General features: G+C 40.1%; 1 protein-coding gene across 1 annotated transcript in view; it reads left to right on the top strand.

Annotated features, from left to right (window-relative positions):
- RXFP1 (relaxin family peptide receptor 1) overlaps positions 1 to 21301 on the top strand; it is a 101040-nt gene that overhangs the window by 8556 nt on the left and 71183 nt on the right. The window contains exon 2 of the mRNA XM_090036291.1: positions 16976 to 17131. Coding sequence (XP_089892417.1) covers positions 16976 to 17131 — 156 coding nt within the window. The remainder of the gene's footprint in view (positions 1 to 16975; positions 17132 to 21301) is intronic.

Genomic DNA, 21301 nt, shown 5'->3' with positions numbered 1-21301 from the left:
CTCTTGTTTTATCCAGGATGGTGGCAAGTTAAGCAGCCTCTAATTCCCTGGAAATCTCTTCCACTTTTTTTATTATTGTTGCAACATTTGTAATCTCCTAAGGTGCATACTGAAATTCAGAAGGTTAGATCAAGTAAAAAATGGGCACCCAATCTAATTCAGTTGTCCCACATCCGAACCTTATACTTAGATCCCTAGTTAGGTTGAATCAAGTGCTGAAATGTACAAATGTTCCCCAAAGGTTAGACTGGGTCAAAAAAATGGCTGGCCTGATCCAACTTTAGTTCACCCAAGAGGTGCACTGTTAGATGAGGCATAGTTAAACCAATCCCACCAAACATCTGTACACATTCAGAGCACAGTCCCGGGGCTGAGAAAGCCCAGCTGTTTGCCCCAGCTCTGGGACTCTGCTTTTCCTACCCCTTCCCCCACCACTGGACTATTTTTATCCCCCCCCTCTGAACCCTCTCCCCACCTCCAGACAGACAATAGCCCCCAGAAACCAGCTAGTCCCCTGAACCCACCAAACCCCACCCAAACCCACCAAACAGCCTGGGTGCTGGTTTAACCAGTGTTTACCAGTGCTGGGAGCCTGATTAAAGTAAGTCAGGGTGAGGGGAGAGGCACGAAGATCATGGAGTAAGGGTTGATCCATGGGGAGGTTGTTTGTCTGGGGGTGGGGGTCTGGGGGACTAGCTTTTACTTGTTTGAATTTGCAATCTAATTAACGTTCTTTTAACATTTTATGTAAAGACTCTCAAAGTACTTAACATTAAACATTTCGGTATTCTCAGCTGGAGGTTATATTTTCTGATGTTATCTATCCTTAGTCACTTTTATCACTTCATGTCAGCAGAGCATATTAGAACAGCAGCTTGAACTCGGTCTAAATCAGGATCCCGCTGCACTAATCATTGTTCTGAAAGTCCCTGCCTCGTACGGCTTATGCTGAAAACAGGCAAGACAGAGGGTAAGTGGGGAACCAGTCATAGCAAGGTCTAGTTACCTGCCTGAATTGACATAATAGAGGCAGGATTAGACTCCGTGTCTCCATACTCCAGTGTTGTTCCCTTCCCACTAGGACTCACTGCTCACCTTCTCTCTTCTTTTTTAAACATGTTTCAAACAAAATTAAAGGACCCTAATCCACTGGACTATTTCAGAAATGATCTTGTTGATTTATAACATCAGGTACCATGGTGGTTTTATTTTACAGGTAAACCAGGGGCACAGTAACTTTAAATGGTTATTTTCAGCTATATTAATCAAAAAGTATGCTAGCACTTACAGATAGTCCTTTTTGTTTAAAGGAATTTGTTTAAGCCTGGTGAGAGCTGAGCTCATTTGTTTGTTACTACACCCTGAGGGAGATGAGCATGATCTGGGGTTTCATACTGTATTTACTCCCACAAACCCTCTTCCCCAAAATCAGCCCTCTGAAATTGAGTTGTATGTCTTAAGTGGGGAGGCTGATCTTTTCTAGAATACAGGCATGAAGATGCTGTGTTGCAAATGGTTTCCAGCTTCTCTCTCAGCAAGCAAGCAGGAGGGGTGGAGTCCAGTGTTAGAACTTTTACAGATGCTCTGAACTGTAACAACAGTTTGCAACACAGCCTCTCCATGAAAAAGCCAGCTATAGGCCATGACTCTGGAAAAATCATTTTTGTATATTCTGCCCTCCAAAAACAAGAAGTGTGTCTTATCTGGGGGTATGTGGGAAAGTACTGTATGACATTCATGTTCCCAGTTTGTTTCTTTTATACCATATCCATTCTCTTGTTTATATTTTGTCACACCTCCCCAATGTAAATGAGAAGAGTTAGCAAGCTTAGTTTATAAAAATTAACCAATTAGCATATCTGGCAATTTTAAGACTGGTATAGTGGTATAGTTCATAACAAAGTAATGTTTATGTGAGATACAAACTTGGCTTGCAAAAGTTAATGGGTATATGCTGGACCTTTTAAAAATCTTGTGGTTTTTAAATCAGAATATTACCGAGGCATGAAAAAATGAAGTGTGTCTAATTTTACAAATACGTACTAAAATACAAAGGGATAACACAAGGGTAAACATAGGACATGAGCCACATTTGTTTTTAATAAATATGAAGACAAAAGCAGTGCAAAGGATTTCAGCCCACAAGGTATGGGGTCATATATTCATTAAAGCAACCATTTTGCAAAATTAAGGTACTCTTACAAAGAAATATAAAAACAGAGTGGCTATACTTATCAACATACATCTGCAGGAGTATGTGCTGATGCAAAAATAGTCCTTTTAAGTCTTTTCATACATTTGCAAAGAATGCTTCTAACAAATTTGTTCATGCCAGAAATTAAAAGGGAAAGTAAGAAATATTGCAGGAACTTCTAGTGAATGTGAAAAAGAGAGCTATGAAACCAAATAACGGGATGTCAGTGAGTTTGAAGTATGTGCAAGTATTACCTATTTCTGGAACAAAATCTGACCAGCTCAAATGAATACAAATTTACTCAGTATTACAGGCTTTAAGACTGTAGTTCTAGAAGAAAAGTCAGGAGGCTGACAGTTCCAAAATATAAAAAGTTTTTGGTAGTAGAGTAAATAAATTAATAAGTATTATGGGATTCTGAAGAGAAGAACATTGTAGTATTATACAACATGAGATCAGTAATTCTCAGTGTGACTTACAGTACCTGCATGGCTATCGAGAAAGGTCCAAACCTTAATACCAACTTAGAATGGAGGAGGAGCTAGACAAGGGAGAAGGTGAAGGGCGAAGTTGAGAGCTGTGAATGTAATGAGTTGCGAGTTCAATGATCTGTACCAGTGCTGTTCCTGCAAGGGCTACTGAATCATTAAAACAGCTTTTTCTGGTGTAGCTTGCTATGATCTCCTGCATTGTTTCAAAGTGAATGCCTCTCCTGGTATAGTTGCCACCATCAGAGCAGGGTGTATAATGGTCACAAGTTTTGCCCACAAAAGTGAGTCATTCTAGTAAATGCACAACCCTCCAGTTCTTCCCAGCACTTCCCCTGGTCCATATCTAACCGTGTTGCCAAAAGCATGAACTTTTTTCCCCCTGTTCTAGGTTCCAACATATATTTTTTAATAAATCATGTAGTGCTTATATTTAAATGTTAATAACCTATTTGTAGCTAGAAACAATGCTAATAGCAACTCTTTTTATTATCCTTAATGACTATATCTATCCACTGCAATGTTAGCAGAATCATTTATAAAATCACTTACTGAACAACAACAACAACAATAATCCAGTGCACACTCTCACTGCTCAAGCAGCAATAAATCAAAGTATAAAAGGACCTTTTATTTGGAAATATGCTGGGCTGACTGTCAAAGAACATGCAGGGAGTTAGTTTCTTTTCAAGCTATGCTATTCATTTCTTTGAATATTTTGAGAAGAGAGCGCTCGATATTGTTGTTCTTTAATAAACCGTCAAGGCTGTGACATATGAAAGACTAAACTAAGCAGTCATTCACTGCTAGATGTTACTACTATGGATAAACATGCAAGTCCAGGCAACGTAGAAAAAACTGTTTTATTGCAAACTTCATTTAATAGTTTTTTACTCTGACATTGCCAGTATTGGCTACCTCTATGGGGAGGTATACATGCCCAACGTTTGGTCGTTTCTGTTCCCCCAAAAAACTTCATAATTATGAATTTGTTTGATATTTGTGTTTTTTGGCAATTAAGAACTTACCATTATATTTTATTCATGAAGTGCTTCTTCAATTACTGATATTCAAAATTCATTATTCAAGCTGTATATTTGGCTGCTAAGTCTTGTGGTTTCTGTCTCTTGATGAATAACCTAGATTTCTTATGTAAGAAGAGTACCTAAATCAATCTCTAAGTCATTGGGTTTCTTAGGAGGATTCAGAAAGTACTTTAGGGTGACACATTGTATAAATGACCTATGAAGTGTTTCTATTATCTTGTACAAGATGAAGCATATTTATTTCATGCATGTGTCTCAGATTTGTACATTTTACTCTCTTAATTAAAAAGAGTAAGAGCATGCATTCAGTTAGGTTCTATCACATTCCTAGCAAGCCTGGATGTCATTTCTGCCTTATGAGCTTTCTATGACCACTCCTCAGCCCCTAAATACTCTACAGCAGGGCTGTCCAATTGGTGGCTTTTGGGTGGTATCTGCCCCGCAAAGGGCTTAAGCTGCAACCCCCTGGTTCTCAGTCTGTGCACTTCTCTCCCCATTGCTGTCTTGCTGATGACACCAGAGTCTCTGGGCACCTCCTCTGTCCTCTAGTTTCTTCTGCTTGCCACCATTGCTAAGGACAATGTAACTTGTGGGACTGAAGGAACTGAAGGCTAGAGGACTTGGGCAAACCTGGGGACCTTTCAAGGTGCAGAGGTGCCAATGCGGTGCAGCAGGGATCACCCACCATGTGCCAAAAGGGGTCCATGTGGTGTGGCATGGGGGGAGCCATACAACCTAGCATGGGCCCATGAGCATGTGACCAGGGAATCTGTGGCTTCTGGCTACTCACAGTTGAACAGTCCTGCTCTTTACTAACTGTAACAGAAAGCACTGGAGTCAATTGCTTCAGACCTTTCCATATAGCAAGAATAAAAAGTGACCACAACCCACATCAGATGACTAATGCCTGAATATAAATATAATTTTCAAATCAGCACTTCCGTTTACCATACCTAGAACTTTTAAACAAAGTATTCACAAATGCTACAAAACATTTTCAGCACAAGTAATTTTATTTTGCACAAAATTTTCAAATAATTTTCAGGTTAAGTGAACAAAAAGGTTGTGATATATTTTCTAATAGAAATTGAATATTATTTAATTTGGGTGAATAATTTCCATTGAGTCCCAAAAGCTTTCATCAAAAAAAAGCATTTCAACAGAAAAATTTTACCACATCTTGTCTCACCAAATTACATGGTATTATCAAAAAGTTAAAACCTAGCAAAGATAAAAAAATAGAAATACAGAGAAATGATATGGAAGTTTTACTTGGTACTCTATCTTAACCTTGGCTTTTCTTTTTGTATTGGCCAAAAAATAGTGGATGAAAAATTAAATTAATGATATTTTTATTTCAGCAATTGTTGAGAAAAAAAGTTCATTAAAAACAAGCAATTTGTCAAGGCTTTGAAGAGATTAGTCCCTTTGCACATTTCTAGTACAGCGTGTGTAAGTTTTCCTGTACTCAGGAAATGCAAAGGCTTAAGAGTTGAGTACTAAAGACTTTCCATCTGAGAAGCCACTGGCATAAGTATGTTTAGCTGTAAATCCAGTTTATTGTGGATTATTTTCCAGTACTTTTATAACTTGTTCATAATAAGAAATAGTCATATTAGTGTCATTAACACTGGAAGGTATGTAAACATGCTATTTCACACAATAAAAAATACACAATTATTTCAATGAATAACCTATGTATATGGGGGTAGCTGCTAATAAATGCATGGATTGGGAGACACACGTCCCACTTATGCTGCTATGTATCAGAAATCACTCCAATTCAACCAGATTAGATGACTGCAAAATAGATAAGCAAATTCAGGATCAAGGGCTGTTTTGTTGATTATACCCAATCAGGCATTACATATATATTTGTTACTGTGCTACAATGCAGTCATTAAAACAAATACATCCAGAACTTGTTTTTAGCTCCATATTACATGTTCAAATTTGCAAAGACCATTTAATGAACTTTACTATCTCTAAATGCTGTGCCCATTAGTTAAGTAGGTACATTGCTTAACAAAATTGCTGATTAGTTAAGTAATCAAACTTGCAAAATATGAATTATAGTTTAAGTAATTTACAGCTAGTTTATTATTTGGAACAAAAATAAAACCTAAATGTGCCTTATGCTGCTAATATATGTTAGTACAACATATTTTAAAGGATGGGACAGAACTGTTGAATATCCAAGCCACCAGTTGGTCTCAGTTACATAGATGAAATCATAAAGATACCCAAATCATTTGCACCAAATAATTAATTCTTTAAATTTATTTTAGTACCTTTTTCTGTTCCCAGTTTGGCTGCAGAAATCATAATTTCCATTTTCATTGACATAAATTTTTAAGTAATGTTTTTTATGGAAATATCATCTGATGGTCTGATAACCTTCTCAGGGTGCTGCAGAAACTGGCAGAAGGGATCTTGGAGCCAGTGGCAATAATATTGGTAGTGTTGTGGGAGATGAGCAAGGTTCCAGATGACTGGAAAAGAGCCAGCATAGCGCCCATATTTTTAAAAGGTAGAAGAGGGAGTACAAGAAATTATAAACTGATCAATATGACTTCTATACCTGGGAAGATATTGGAAAAAGTTATAAAGAAGTCAGTCCATAAGCACCTGGAGGGGGAAAGGCTGATCGTGAGCAGCCAGCATGGATTTATTTGTTGCAGGGCACTAATATGAGCCTGCTCCTGTAAGAGTAGAAAGAAGTCCAGCCAGGGAGCCCTGCAAGGTAGGCAGGGCACTACAGCTGCTGGTCCTCTGAGCAACAGGCTAATGCAATAATTAGCCAGCACCTGCAGGCAGTCAGCTGACCAGAGGGAAGCAGGGCCCTGGGAGCATATAAGCCCAAGGCGGAGTTAATAGGGGTTCTGTCTCTGGTCATTGCCTGGGGAAAGGGCTTCTGCATGGGACAGATACCATGGGGCATTTGGTGGTCTGTTTTGCTGCCTACAAGAATAAGAAAGCTCCAGGGGCCCATGCAGGGCTAGGAGGCATGCTATACTAGGGTAGAAATTTGTCCTTTTAAAGGAGCAGAGTGTTGCCTCCATTGATGTTGTTATGTTATAGCCCAGGGGCGTATGTTTATGTTGCTATTTGAACCAGAGGTTTGGGATGGGGCTGTAAAGGGAGGTACAGAGGTCCCATTAGTGCTTACTGGAGGTATGCAATTGCCATGTGCCCTGCTTGGAGCAGGCTTAAGGCTTGAGTAGTTAGCAAGCTTGTCCTGGGCAGTGAGTGCAAGGCATAGCAGACAGGGGCCAAGGGCCTGGCACTGGAGGGGCACAGCCAGACAAAGGCCAGGTAGCCTAGTGCCAGAGAGATTTTATTTGGTAAAGCTAGAAGAATTTAAAGATGGTTTTTCCCTGCTATTTTGGTGGGCCTTAAAATGATCCTAAAGGCACAATTCAAATGGATGTGACTAACCAGTACCAGCTGGTGAATCATACTATCTTGATTAATTTCATTGCTTGTAATTCTCCCTAATCAGCCCTATTATTTTGCATCTCATAGTTTGATCTAATATTTATTGACTTCATAAAGTGACAAGCAATTGTTAACTTATTGGTCCTTTAGCTCACAAGAAAGGGAAGACAACAATAGAAGCCGCACATAAAGCATCTTTAGGATATTACTCTAAGGGCTGGGTACAGACATTCAGGGAAGTTGGGGGAAGGTCACATCAAGTTAAAAATGGCCATGTATCTGAAGTAAGTCAGGATAGGATGCTAGCGAAGTGAGGGACTGGGGAGACTGAGGGAAAACAGGCTCTAGGTCAGTGATTGGGGTGTCTCCAGGGGGATTGGAGAATAGGCAGCCTCCATGAGAGGGATTCAGGGGGGTTAGTGGGAGTTCAACATCATCTGCAAGGGGATGAGGAGAGGGTGGCATCTGTGGTGGGGATTGGATGGGCAGAAGGCTTCCATGAGGGATTGCTGAGGTCTGAGGGGGTTAGTGTGATCAGGGGAGCAGGCAGGGTCTATAGGGAGGTTTGGGGGGTGCTCTCTCCCACCTTATGGGATCAGGGCCTATTTTTAGCCCCAAACCCCATTCCCCACCTGGTGAGCCTATCTTAATCCCCCGCATCCTCTCCTTCCTCTTCACAATGGGATTTGCTTCTCTAGCTCCTGGCATTGGTGAATGCTAATGAAACCAGCACCAGGAGCAGGCTGCTGGATGGGGGTTTTGTGGGGTTGTGGGAGGTGGGGCTGGTAAATCTGTGGGCATGGGGGGGCGGGAAGTGCTGAGGGGGGCGGGCTAAAAATAGCCTAGTGCCAAGGGGGTGTGTAGGAAAAATGCAGCCCCAGGGCTGGGGCCAATAACTGGATTTTCCCAGCCCTGGTCCTGTTGTGGGAACTGGACAGAACTTCGGGAAAGTTAGATCGGTCTAAAAATGGCCAGCCCAATCTAAAGGTGCAAACAGGAGTGACAGTTTTCACCTGCTCTGGCCAGAGAAAGCAGTTTATAGCTGTGACTAATCACAAGCTGCAAACAGCTTCAAAAATGGCTGATTGGGTGAAAATCTGACCCCTTATTGCATGGGGTATCTGATGAAGACATTTCAAAATATAACATCTTCTGTAACTTGTGTCTATGCTGCCTGCCAGCCTGTTGTTTTCAGAGTGGGAAGGGGGAAAGGGATTTGAGAGACTTTGGTTTGGGGGCAGGAGCTTATTCTTGGGCCTCCCCAGCCAGTGTTGAAGGGTGGGGTGGGGGAGGCTCCAATACACCAACCCCCGCCCCTTCAGCATTGGCTGGGGAGCCCCAAGAACAAGTTCCCTGTCCTGTCTTTTCCCCCACCCATTCTGAAAACAGCATGCACTGACAGAGCTGTGGCCATTGCTATGGGAACCTGGCTACAGGCTCCCAGCCCACAGCTAGATTCCCCTCCTCCCTGGCACCAACAGTGAACTTCTGTTTGGTCTGGGATAACATAACTCAGAAATCATTCTGAGTTACAGCTGGGAGCTGCACTTCTGTCTGCACACTAAGTTAGACTACCTTGGAAACGGTGTTAACTTGGATCGGGTCAGCCATTTTTAAATCAGTCTAACCCTCCTGGAACTTCTGTACAGTTCATACTTAGATGGACCTAACTAGGGCTCTAATAGTAAGATCCACACCTGAGTGAACTAAGATCACTTTTAATGTCATCTAACCTCCCCAAATGTCTGTATGTACCCCAAGACTTGGAACGTGAGGTTGCAATATGAAAATAGTCCTAGTCATTTCTTGCTGAATGGCCAAAACTAGCAAAAGTAAAGGAGTTTTTTAGTTAACTCCTGTAACATATACTTCCTAAGTTCTCAGGTTCATCCTCCTTATGGCCTGATCAGAATTCTTTTAATTTTCTTTACATAGGAGTTCTGAAAATGGGGACCTTAGGAAGGTGCTGCAAAGGTGTTTTTATACTCTAGTGGCTCTACCCACTACAGCAAGGCTAAGGGCTATGCTATCCCTCCAGTAGGTGATGATTCCCAGCTACCTCTGGATAAGGAAAGCACAAACTGTCTTTCTTCTGTCCTTTGTCCTTGTGGTAAATTTTGTGCCATAATCTGGTTTTTGCAGGGAAAGGTAGCAAGGAAAGCTCTCATTTACTATGGATATTGTATATTTAAAAAAATTCCCTGTGCAGGTTCATCACTGAATTGCATGAAACATGGAGCAACATGATGGCTAATCTGAATAGCATTTATATAATCTTATTGCTCTCTATTCTTTACTTGGAAATATGTGAGAGAAAAGTGCTACGTAAAAACCTAAGTTTTAGACTGATTCTGCATTTACTTTCCTCATCAAATTCAAACTTCTTGTCCTTGAGCTAGGGCCCTAAGTAACTTTTCTTGCTTGACCTTTTTTTTTCATTTCTACTTGTGCATCTAGATACCCATGAATCTCATTCTGTAGTGTCTTTAGCATATTTTCCATTCTTCCTTCTGTCTACTTAATTGTGTTCCTTGCATTGAGGCTTTAGGACTACATCCAGTTGCATTCACAAAGCTTGTGGGAAATATTTGAAGCCACCTCAGAAAACCTGGCCATCTCTGTTGATTATAAGTAGCGTATGCAAACCAAGCCCAATTTCACATGTTATTGAGTTCAGAATGGCTTCATTCATATTTTACATATCTGAACTTCAGGATGTTACTTGAATTAGATTGCTGATGATGCTTTGTTGTGGTTGTTGTAGGATGTAATGTTTCTAGTTTTGGCATAGGAGTAACGAGCAAAGATCATCTGCTCTATCTTGGATAATCTGTGAATGAGAAACAACCAGTAAAACAAATCAAGGTAGCTTGGAAGATTCACACATATATGTATATGTATGTGAAAGCATTAAAAACCCTAATTTAATTAACATAAAACTATATTAAATACGTTTTCTCCTTTTTCTTTGAAACATCAGTATGGAACCATCCCACACTAGATATAATGTAGTAATCAAAAACAGTTAACTTAATGGCTTCATACACACATGAAAAATTAAATGTAGGCAGTGCAATAGTAATGCTGGTTATATATCTCTAAGTGAACTATAACATATTTAAAATATATCTAATCAGTCCCAGATAAAAACTGAAATAAGTCTGAGAATAGAGATAAGTAGGGCCAATACATTGTATTAATATTGTAATTATTCCAAAATCATGCCTTTATATAATTCTAGGGAATTTATAGTTTAACTTTAAAAGAAATTTAGGCTAAGATATGGAAATACACATTTCTGGCTCCTTAACTGCTTTATCCTGGGTGAACTCTAAATGAGAAACAACCTGTAATACTGATTCTGGTTAAGATATATTTTAGTGCTTGCAGTCCCAGAAAAGAGAGAAAATGATTTTTAAAGGCATATATTTTTCCCTTCCCAATGTCATTTACAGGGCAGAGTTAGGTTGTTTTGGCACACCAACTCTACATTTTCTTATAATGTTTGTATCCTAAGTTTAACTGAATTTCCTGTTTGTTTAAGGAGCCTGTGTACTTCCGTTATTTCATAACTTTTTAAATAAAATTTACAGGTTGTACACCCTTGACTGCATACTTGCTTGTGGATGGACACCAAGCTGCTCTGCTGGGCAAAACATTAGGGGCTATAGGTATTTAAACTTACTGGGCACATCTACACAAGACATTTTACTATGTAGCTGTCTAATTAGCCCTGCAGGAAACATCTTGGCCTCTACATGTACAGCTATATTGGGCCATAGGAAACTTTAAACTCGGCAGCAAGTTAGTACTAGTAAATATAAGTACTATCTCTCTGAAGTTTTTGTGCATAGCAGCACTTGTATAGACGCTGACCCAGCTGGCTGGGGCACAAGGGTGCTTCAGTGCAGAGGGCTGCCTGCTGGCTAGCCCTGCATGGAAACACCCTCATGCCCCAACCAGCCCCTCCATTGCACATTGAGGGTCAGGCTGGGAAGCACCATTCACACTAATTCACATTCCCCTTGCATCCCAGAATGCTTTGCACCTCCCCTGAAAGCCCCTCCTTGCAGCGTGGGCTGGCTAGCCTTGGCCCAAGCTGTCTGCTCCAGCTAAGCAGAGGCATGCTTTAGTGCCCCCTGGCTTCTGGCCTGAGCCACTGCAGGCATATGGCTAGATTTCCAGAATCAAAAGTGATTGTCTTTTCACTTCCTTATCGGTTCAATCTACACAGCTTAGACTAGTTTGTCCTGATTGAATTGACTCAGCTTCAGGCTTTTTGACTGCCTGTATTTAGCCTTGGGGTGCAGACAAGTGACCATTTTCACCCAGTCTAGCCACAGAAAGCAGTTTATAGCTGTGACCGAACACAAGTGCACAGCTGCAAACAGCTCCAAAAATGGCCAATTGAGTGAAAATCTGACGCCCTCATTGCATTAATACCTTTTCCCTGACTGACCCCTTGGGCACTAGAAGTACTTGAATTTTTGTCTGGTTGCTAAATTACACAGACACACACACACCCCTAAGCTGAGGGCAAACAGGGATTTCCCCCCCTAATAGTTGCTGTTAAAGTGGACCAGACATCTTGAATCTCAACCTAAAGCAGTAGACGGAATTGGTGAACAACCAGTTAACAGTGAACTTACCCTATGAATAAAACACTAATGGGGACAGCCACAAACCAAATGTAAGACTATCTGTACAGATCAAGGAAATAGGAACCCAAAGCAAACTGCATTTTAAATGTTGGGTAATAAGTTTGACAGCCCCATATGAGGGAAGAATTATTCCTTCAGATCCATATAATAAATGTCAGCACCAATATTTTGTTTCTAGATTTTTCCCAGGGCTACTCTGATAGCAATGTGAATTCTATGCATATTGAAGGAAAAAAATATTGGACTTTCAGATCTGTTTAGTTCTGGCAGGAGAAAATTGCCAGTTTCAAAGTTCAAAGCTATGAATGCTGCCTTCATTCTAAAGGTATAGACAAATGTAATGATTGTATGGAATTCCAAGGATGGCTATAAAACCTGATACAGTACAGTTGTTAAGAACACATGAGCCTGTAGCAATGCTCCAATTTTAATTGTGCTTTATTCAGGTTACAGTTAGGGTGATTTAGTGATCTTGTATTGCCTGCAGACATGTTATAGTACAACACCTGTTGTATGCTCTGAAGCAGGGATTGGCAGCCTACAGCCTGCAGGCCAGATATGGCCCATGGATATGTGGCTTCAGAGACATCTAGCTCTACGTACTCTTTCCATGTGGCCATGGAGACAAGTGACAATGGTGGCTGGGTCCTAGTACCCCTGCTATTTTCTTGATCATGCCCCGCCTCCAACCTGCTTTCAACTCAGGGTGCTGGAAAACTTTGCCTAATCTGGAATATCAGCTCCTGCTTCCCTTTAAATGTGTGGACAATTGACTTTATACCCACCATAAGACAAAGGATTTGGATCAAATTTTTCAGAAACACTTTTATAGTCCTAAGTACTGAAATTCCTTTTCAAAATGTTTATTCATAAACCCGGAGTAAAATTTAAAAACAAATGCAACTGCAAAAAGGAATAAATCATGCTATACAGGAAAAGATGGATCAAAGATTTATTTGTTATGTTATGCAAGTAGTCTGGCTAAATGGTCAATGTTTTGAAGGCTGCAGTATGCTGAGAAAGGAGTACGCTCTTGGCGCTGGTAGAGTTGATGCACAGCATTTCAAATACTCTAAGATCCTAGTGTAATATGATTAAACGGCCATTCTTTATGACAACAAATGAGCAATATCTGCTGAGGAAATGCTAACTGTAATGAAAATGTGGTGATTTTTGTTTTGAAAGTATACATTTAAAATTAAATATGGAGGTTTTGTAGGATGGGTCTCACTAGTCCCATTTGCAGAAAACTGGGAGAGATGTTTATAAGCTTTAGATAAGACTCAGGGCCAAAGTTTTTAGTTGTTAACCTTTTATTGCTATTTCCTGTGAACTTTTTGGGTACGTTCTTTTTGGAAAGAGCTTTTTAAAATTATTTAACTCGAGTCACCAGAAGCTATTTCAAGCCCCAAATGCAATTTGACCTTGTGTCATTTAACTTATGGTTGGAAATGTAAAAGGGAAGTCCACACCAGGACTCAATCCAAGTGGCAGAAATGCAGGATTCCACAGAAAGGAAGGTGATAATCTTTCATCTAATCAATACTTTTGGGGATTATGAAGGAACTTCTCACTTTTAACTGTGACAATGGGAATTGGGGATCCTGTAGAACCGTAACCCCTGGAGTTTCACCTTGGGAAAAGTGCATCTGGAATCCTGACACTTTGAAAAAGTGCCTATGGAAAGTAGAGATCACAGGTACAACTAACCTTAACTGTGGCACTAATTTAATATAGCTCAAATTGTGCCCTCAGTTAAAACTCGTGCAACCATATATTCCTTACAGGTTACATCACTTCCTCTGAAAACTATTTTTAACATTAAAGTGCTTGCATTTGCAGTGGAATCTTTTCTTTGACATTTAGGTCAAACCATGTCTGTTTCTCCTGCAGACCTGAGGAAGAGCACCCAATCCCCAAAATTTTGTCCGACACATCTCCCAACTATGCGGTTGGTACAATTTAAAAAATCACAAAAAAAGCCTTGCATCTCAATTTTTAACAATTGTATTCATCTTATTCTTACGGATATTTTCATGAAGCTCAGTTGATTTTTATTTTTCTTCATGTTATCCTACCACTACTAATTATAATCCTTTTGCCTCTTTAAATCTGTCCTCTTTCCTGGAGGTCAAAATAAAGAGAAATATACAGAAGCACAGCTTGCCCTCTTCTGATAAATGAAAATGTAAAACTCTCCTTGCTTTTCTCCAGGATTCAGTTGTAAGTGGCAGTCTTCCAATAGTCCTCCACTTGAGCTGGTTTGCCAGCTGCTTTACTGAGTTTAGGCACATGGAAATAGCTGGATGTATCTGTGGCAATTACTCAATACTCGCGGCACCAGAAGCCAACATGGCAATTGTTCTTTGAAGCTGCAAGATGACAGCGTAACAGCCAAGATGTAGAGTTGGGATTGGAGACCCCAATATCTACCAGGCAAATGCTGCCCTTCAACTTTCTTACCCAGTACTTAGCTGTTGCAGGCAGCTTTTATATCCAATTGATACCACTTCACCAACATTATTTTTAGGGACCTACCTAAGTCACAGTGAGACAGTGCATTTTTCACAGGCTGCTCTCCGTGCCAATTTCGTGGCAGAGGGGCCCTGGCAGCCATACCCCTCAATGCTGATTGGCAGAGGGCACCTTCACTCAGTCTATCTCACTACTGCCTTGCTTTTTTTGATTGATTTCACAGGAAATTGTGGCCTATTCCAGACTTCCCAGCAACTGTGGCAATTGCAGACAACATACTTTTTTCAAAAGTTCTGTTAAATCTGCCAAACAGCAATTTAGATAGATCCCTAATATTTTCAACAAAAGAGACCATCCTTCTAGATAGTGGCTCCAAAACATTTTCTGTCTTGCTCATTCTAGTGTTTGAAGCATATTTCTAGTATTTAAGGACAAAAAATTACCCCACCTACATACATTGGTCCAATATAGAGAAAATTTGCTGTATTGGCTATTGGCCCGATGGAGCTAATAATTTGGCCAACTAATGCCTGTGCTGCACGCAGCTGCAATGCAACACAGCACAGATCCAGCAGCGTGGAGAGCTTCCTCCAGCTGGTAAGTCAGAAGGGATGTGGGAAGGGAAGGGGGGCAGATCGACACCCTCACGGTGAGGAGCAGGGGCCCAGGATGGAGGTGAGGCTCGTGGGGGCGGGGTGGCTCCTGTCCCTGCTTGTACCCTGGGAGGGCATGGGAGAGTATGCCCCTGGATGTGCACAGGGTTGGGGGGTGGCAAGCTGGAGCCAGCACTGCACAGCTCTTTTTGGTGGGGGCTAGGCTTGAAGCAGGCACCAGCAGTGTTGAGGGGGACTGCAGCCACCCCAGATTTCACCGCAGCTCCGCTCCCAGCCCCACACTGCCAGGCACAGCCCAGCTCCATGTTCTGCCTTCACCCATGCACTGGGAAGAGCCAAGGCTGTGCCAGGCAGCTGGCAGCAGTGGCGGTGCTGGGAGTGGAGCTGTGGCAGAATTTGGGGGGGCTGCAGCCTCCCCTAGCACTGCCAGTGCCCACTCTGAGCCCACCCTGTGCAGAGCCAGCTCCAGCCAGCCCTGCACATGTCTGGGGGGTGCACAGTCCCTATGCCTCATGGGGTACAAGCAGTGGCAGGAGCCACCTCCCCCTGCAAGCTGTTCCTCCATCCTGTCCCCATGCAGTGCTTGCCCCCTCCCTTCCTACCTCATTGTGGGAGGCATTGATCTGCACCCCACACCTCTTCTCTCCCCCTTCCCTTTCCATCACAACAGACTTACCGCCTGGAGGCAGCTGTATCAGATATCAGATCAGTATTGGCCAATTTGCCTCCTTAAATATCGGCTGTCAGTATCGGCCCCCAAAACTTCTATTAGTACACCCGTAATAGCAGTGATTTTTAATTACCTTGTGATGTGCAGAAGGTTTCTGCTAAGTTTCAGTAGTGTTGCTGTCCAGAGAATATGCAAGAAATGAGATTGTTAATAATGTATTTTATTGAACCAACTACATAGCTAGAGAGTCAAAATTTTGGGCACAAAGGCTAGGGAAAGAAGTTGCACAAGCTGGTATAAGTGATCAGAAACCAGTTCAAATCTTTAACACAGCAAAAGTTCAGTGCATATACACTGCTTTCAGAATGGCCAAAACTAGTCTAAGATAAACCTGGACAGATGTAGTATCAGACCTAACCAATTTAGGTTAAATCAGTTTATTGAACTTCTGTGCCAGCTCCCCTCCAGATTCAAGTTAACTTGCAGTCCTCGAGCATCCCAGAATGCTTTGCACCTCCCCCAAAACAGCCCTCCTCCCTCCCCTGCCTTGCAGGGTAGGTGGGCTACCTCTGGCCCAAACTGTCTGTTCCAGCCAAGCATGGAAGGATGCTGTAGTGCCCCCTGGCTTCTGGCTTGAGCCACTGCAGGCATGTGGCTGTATTTCCATAATCAAAAATGAATATCTGTTCATTTCCTTATTAGTTCGATCTACACAGCTTAGATTAACCTGTGAAGATTGAATCAATTCAGCTTTGGGCTTTTTGAGTGTCTGTACTTGGCCAAGATGACATTCTTCAGATCTGTAAAAACAGCATGTACAGTCTAAGTTAAATACCAGTTAGAACAATTATTTTTATTTAGCTGCATTATGTTAATAGAATGGGGAGATGGACCTGGTCCAAAATTCATAACTTTACTGGACATCTAAAACCTAGGACTTAATACAGGCAATGGTTTTATGGCTCATTATAACTGAACTGCTCCCTCTGTTAACTTCTTTCTGTTACCTCTGTTCCACAGGTAATAATGATCCTTTTCCTTTTTAAATGGCCTAATTCATTAATATAATTAGGTTTAGCTAAAGAAATTCTGCTTTTCCTCTCTATCTGTAACTACTTCTAAATACTTTCCTTTGCTTTACAGGTTTACTACCCACTTACTGTTTTAAGCAATCACATTCATTATCATAATGGAGTTAAGCTAAAGTAATGGTTCCTCCTACATTGTCAGGGTGATGTTTAAGCACAAAGCAAAAAAAGGTATATGTAGTAACATGGATATTCACATTCAAAAGCAACCTAACAATTCAGCTATCAGCATTACTTAACTATTCTGAAATGTTCAAAGCCTCTTTTTAAAGAAATGTATTCTCTTTTTTGTTTTTATTAGTTGTTCGTGGCACTTTGGAAGATCATGATTCTGGACATGAGGTCACATGCCCCCTTGGATATTTCCCATGTGGCAACATCACACGATGTTTGCCTCAGCTTCTTCACTGTAATGGTGTGGATGATTGTGGGAATCAGGCTGATGAAGATAACTGTGGTAGGTAGATAAGAGCCTTTTTAATCAATGTTTAGGATGTGTATCCCTGATAGTCATCCATATCTTGTTGAGGCTAAGTAAGTAGTCACAAATAATGGAGCTATAGAAAAATTAAATACACTGTGGATAATGATAGATATTTGCTTGGAACAAATAAAGCCAAATCATCACTCCTTTGCTAGGAAGTAGATACAAACTTTCTTTGTACAAGTTGACATTTTATGTAGTTTTTTTCTTATGGCTTGATTTTATTATATAAAAATTAAAGGTAATAAAGAAATACCTAGAATAGCTTGACAAGATTTGTAATAAATGTCTTAAATTCGGTTTAGCTTTACACTATGAGCTTTTCTGTAGAAAAATGTAGTAAAGACTATATATGTAAAGCTTAGTATGAACATATAATTATACATCATGTAACATACCTATTCTTACAAAAAGATTGGACATGGTCGCTGCCAGAGCTTATTTACATTTAAACATTGAAATATTAGTTCTGTCTAGGAACCAGAATCTTAGCTTCATGTAAATTTCCAAATTGTCATAAATAGGTTTCATCCTAAATTTTTGTCCTGAATATGAAAATGTTAATGAAACTAATATCCTCCAGTATTTAATATGGAAACACCAAGATAGCATGTTTCCAATATGAACTATGCTGTCCAGGATCTCTGAGTGCCCACTCTGAACTGCAGCACACCTGGGAATCCTAAAGCAGTGGCAGCTACAAACTAAATTGTATGTGTCACCCTGTTCACCATTGTGCATGTCTACATGTGCAATTGAATATACTCCAGCTAAATTTGGGCTGGAGTAAACTAATCCAAACATCACCATCTATACATGTGTTTAAGTGCAGTAATTTACTGTACTGCTGGATATCACTTGTATCTTACAGGACTATCCAGCAGTGCAGAAAAATACTCTACTGTGCCTTAATTGCTGCGCATGTGTAGATTGTGATTCTTTACTGCACAGCAAATTAGTCTGCTGCACAATAAAGCATCTCATGTAGACATGCCCACTGAGTAGCAGCACTGAAACTAACCAGCTTCTTGTTGACTCAGTTAAGAGGGTCTGTTCAATTTTGCTACTACAGTGTCAGCATTTAGCTGCCTCAGCTTCCAAGATCCCCAGATTCCTTTGCAACCAGCCTGGAGAAATGGTAGGCAGACCTTGGATTTTCCTGATATTCTTCCTGGTGGGCTAAAGGAGCCAGGACACTGGAAATCTTGGAAATGCTAGCTCACAACCTCCTAGTGGAGCATAGCAGGTAAGCTGGAAAGCAGTCAGTCAGGATTCTACTGAAAGTTTATTGAAATGCTTAGATTTCAAGGAATCTGGAAATTCTGACCATGAGTAGTATGCTGGAAGTTTTGCAACCAGCTGCCATGCACTGCCTTTTGATAAATCATTGCATGGCCCTTGCAACAAAGCAACAGTAAATTCAAGTTATTTACATAGCCTTTTTTCCAAAGGAAACTATGCAATAACCAGACTTTGCTAATAAGCAGAACAAGACGAAATGAAAAAAGCCCACAGAAACTGGTAGCATAATTCCTGTAAACATTCCACACAATTTGAATGTATTTAAAACAATACAGACAACAATACAGTAGACTCATTAATAAAAGTATGAAACAATACAACAGGTAAGAGAATTAAAAAGAACATAGTTCCATGAATAGAATCTTTGGCTAGAACAACTCTTAACTTTTTCTGAACAAAATCTACTTGATAAAAATAGCAGAAATCTTCACAGTCTCTCTTCTATAATTTACTGAAGTGTGCTTAGAGCTTTATGTGCTTAACTTGCTAATATGGGCAGTTGAATATCATCTTAATCAGTATAGCAGCTTCCTTTTAATCACACATTCATTAATCGCATATTTTAGTTATTTTCATGTGTAAGATGGAAAAAGAGGACTGTTTTTTTCCCTGTGTAGACAAGCATGAAGTTATACAGTTTCTGGATAAAAAAGCTATTCCAAAGAGGAAGCTGTGACAGTAAGATGATTTGAGTCACACTCAGTATAGAGCTGTTATATTTTAGAACTCCATTTCATGGACATTTCAATATTTTTAAATTTGTTTTCATTTGACTTGATACATTTGACTTGATACATTGATTCATTTGACTTGGAATTTCCCCAAACTGGAATCCTTGGAAATTATTTCATTTGTGTTTAAAATTTTGCTTCATTTTCTAGTTTTTAATTTTCATATTTTTATTATTTTATTTTCTTTCATGTTAGTAATGGTTTTTCATTTTATCCATAAACTATGCACTGCTCCTACAACTAATGTATTACAGTATGATGTATTAGTATTAATATCCCCTTAGTTTTATAATTACCTAGGGCAGCTATTAATTAGTGGTGATTGAGACATCTGATTTCTTTCCTAGATCAAGTTGCCTGTTTGTGTCAAAGTCAAATTGGCATAATAAAAATGAAAAAATAAATATCAAGTAAAAAACCAAAATTCTACATTTAAATTAAGAATTTATGACATTTATCTCAGTGTAAAATACACTTTTTCACTTCACCCATCAAAATAGAAAATTTCCATTTCATCAAAATAGTTTTTCTTACAACAACATTTTAATTTAAAAAAGAAAAATTCTAACCAACTCTTTTGTTACTGTTTTTGGAAACCACTGAAAAACACAACGTTAGTCCAGTTTTATATACCCAGGAATTGCAGGTGCTTCTGGTAATCTTTAAATACGCATTAACCAAAAAGAACCACTGAATCCCTTTAAGATTCACCCATCAATATTTACCAGTAGGGCTTACTTCTGTACTGAAAGATTTCGGCATGGGTTGGAGTCATTTGAGAGGGGACTTTTTGTCCCATTAACATCAGCCTGAAGAATATTAACATGAATAAATGTATTTGAATCATGCAAATAAGAATTAAAAGGTCACATACTAAATAGCTATGGTAAGCTGTGCTTATGGCATACCCCCACGATATGCTCTAGCTATCATAAGAGCCCCCCAACTGTCTGCCTCTCTCACTCTCTCTCTTAGAGTCTGTGTATTCCTAATCCTCCCTTCTTCCCCATATCAGTGTCCACCATTTTCCCTCCCCCAACCCAAGTGAATAAGTGTATGTACACCCTGTACACTATTCTACACTATTATTTGTCTAAGAAAAAGGTCATTTAAGGTGTGTGTGTGTATATAGGCACAGTAATACACTGTTTAGCGTAAGGACTTAGAGAATTCAGCCAAAAAAACCCCAACTCTCTTTTTTTTTCATTGTAAAGATATTCTTGGCCTCATCTCTTATCAAGGATTTATAACATGTATGGGAGTGGTGTATTCTCTGCTTTCTCTCGATATTGCCAGTCAAGATTGTCTTCTAGAAGATGTTCTTTAGTCCAGGGGGGTATAGTCACTTACAAAGTTCTTCAAAGAGGCAACAGGAAACATATTACTCCAATTGTGTAAATCTGTTCCTTATACGATCTAAAAACAACACATTCTATAGGATCATGAGTGACTGAATGATTTCAGACTCTATTACCCAGTATTTGAGTGGTATTTACATGATTACTGGATAAATTGATTTATGTAATGACAGATGCAGGAACAAATCATCTGCTGATATTCAAGGCTGAGAGAGGATTTTTGGCATCCACAGCACAGGAGCCAAAGACAGTAGTGGTCCCAAGACTAAGTTAGCTCATGAGTTCCACAGAGCAGTTTAAATTATCTTGACAAGACTCTGAAAGGAGATGAGAATGTAGGCCTATGGCATCTCACATGCATGGCTGGCTCTGAGAGAAATACATACTATAACCTCTTTAAAGATGCACTGCTTCTGAAAGCTGCTGCTGGAGGCTGCTCACAAGGCTGTGGAGCAGCTATATACCACTATCTGATCTTTCACCTACATTGTCTGACAGTGAAATGATCCTTAATTCTCTCTGAGTTGGGGAACAGGGAGTGTCTATACACATGAATTGAGGCTGCTCTGACATCAGCTAATTACCATGCTCCAAATTAATCAAGTCTGCTGGAGCATGCTAGTTACCAGCAGACTTCAACATCATGTGTATCGGTGTCCTGGTGCTGAAAAATGGTGGCGGGGCACTATAACTAGAGATCATTTGATGAGCTTTAATTAAAACACTCCTGCTGCCATTTTTCAGCACAGGGA

This window comes from Crocodylus siamensis, chromosome 2, assembly GCF_052110815.1.
Source record: "Crocodylus siamensis isolate JL-2025a chromosome 2, ASM5211081v1, whole genome shotgun sequence".
In the NCBI taxonomy this organism is placed as follows: Eukaryota; Metazoa; Chordata; order Crocodylia; family Crocodylidae; genus Crocodylus; species Crocodylus siamensis.
This window is presented reverse-complemented; position numbering and strand designations above follow the sequence as displayed.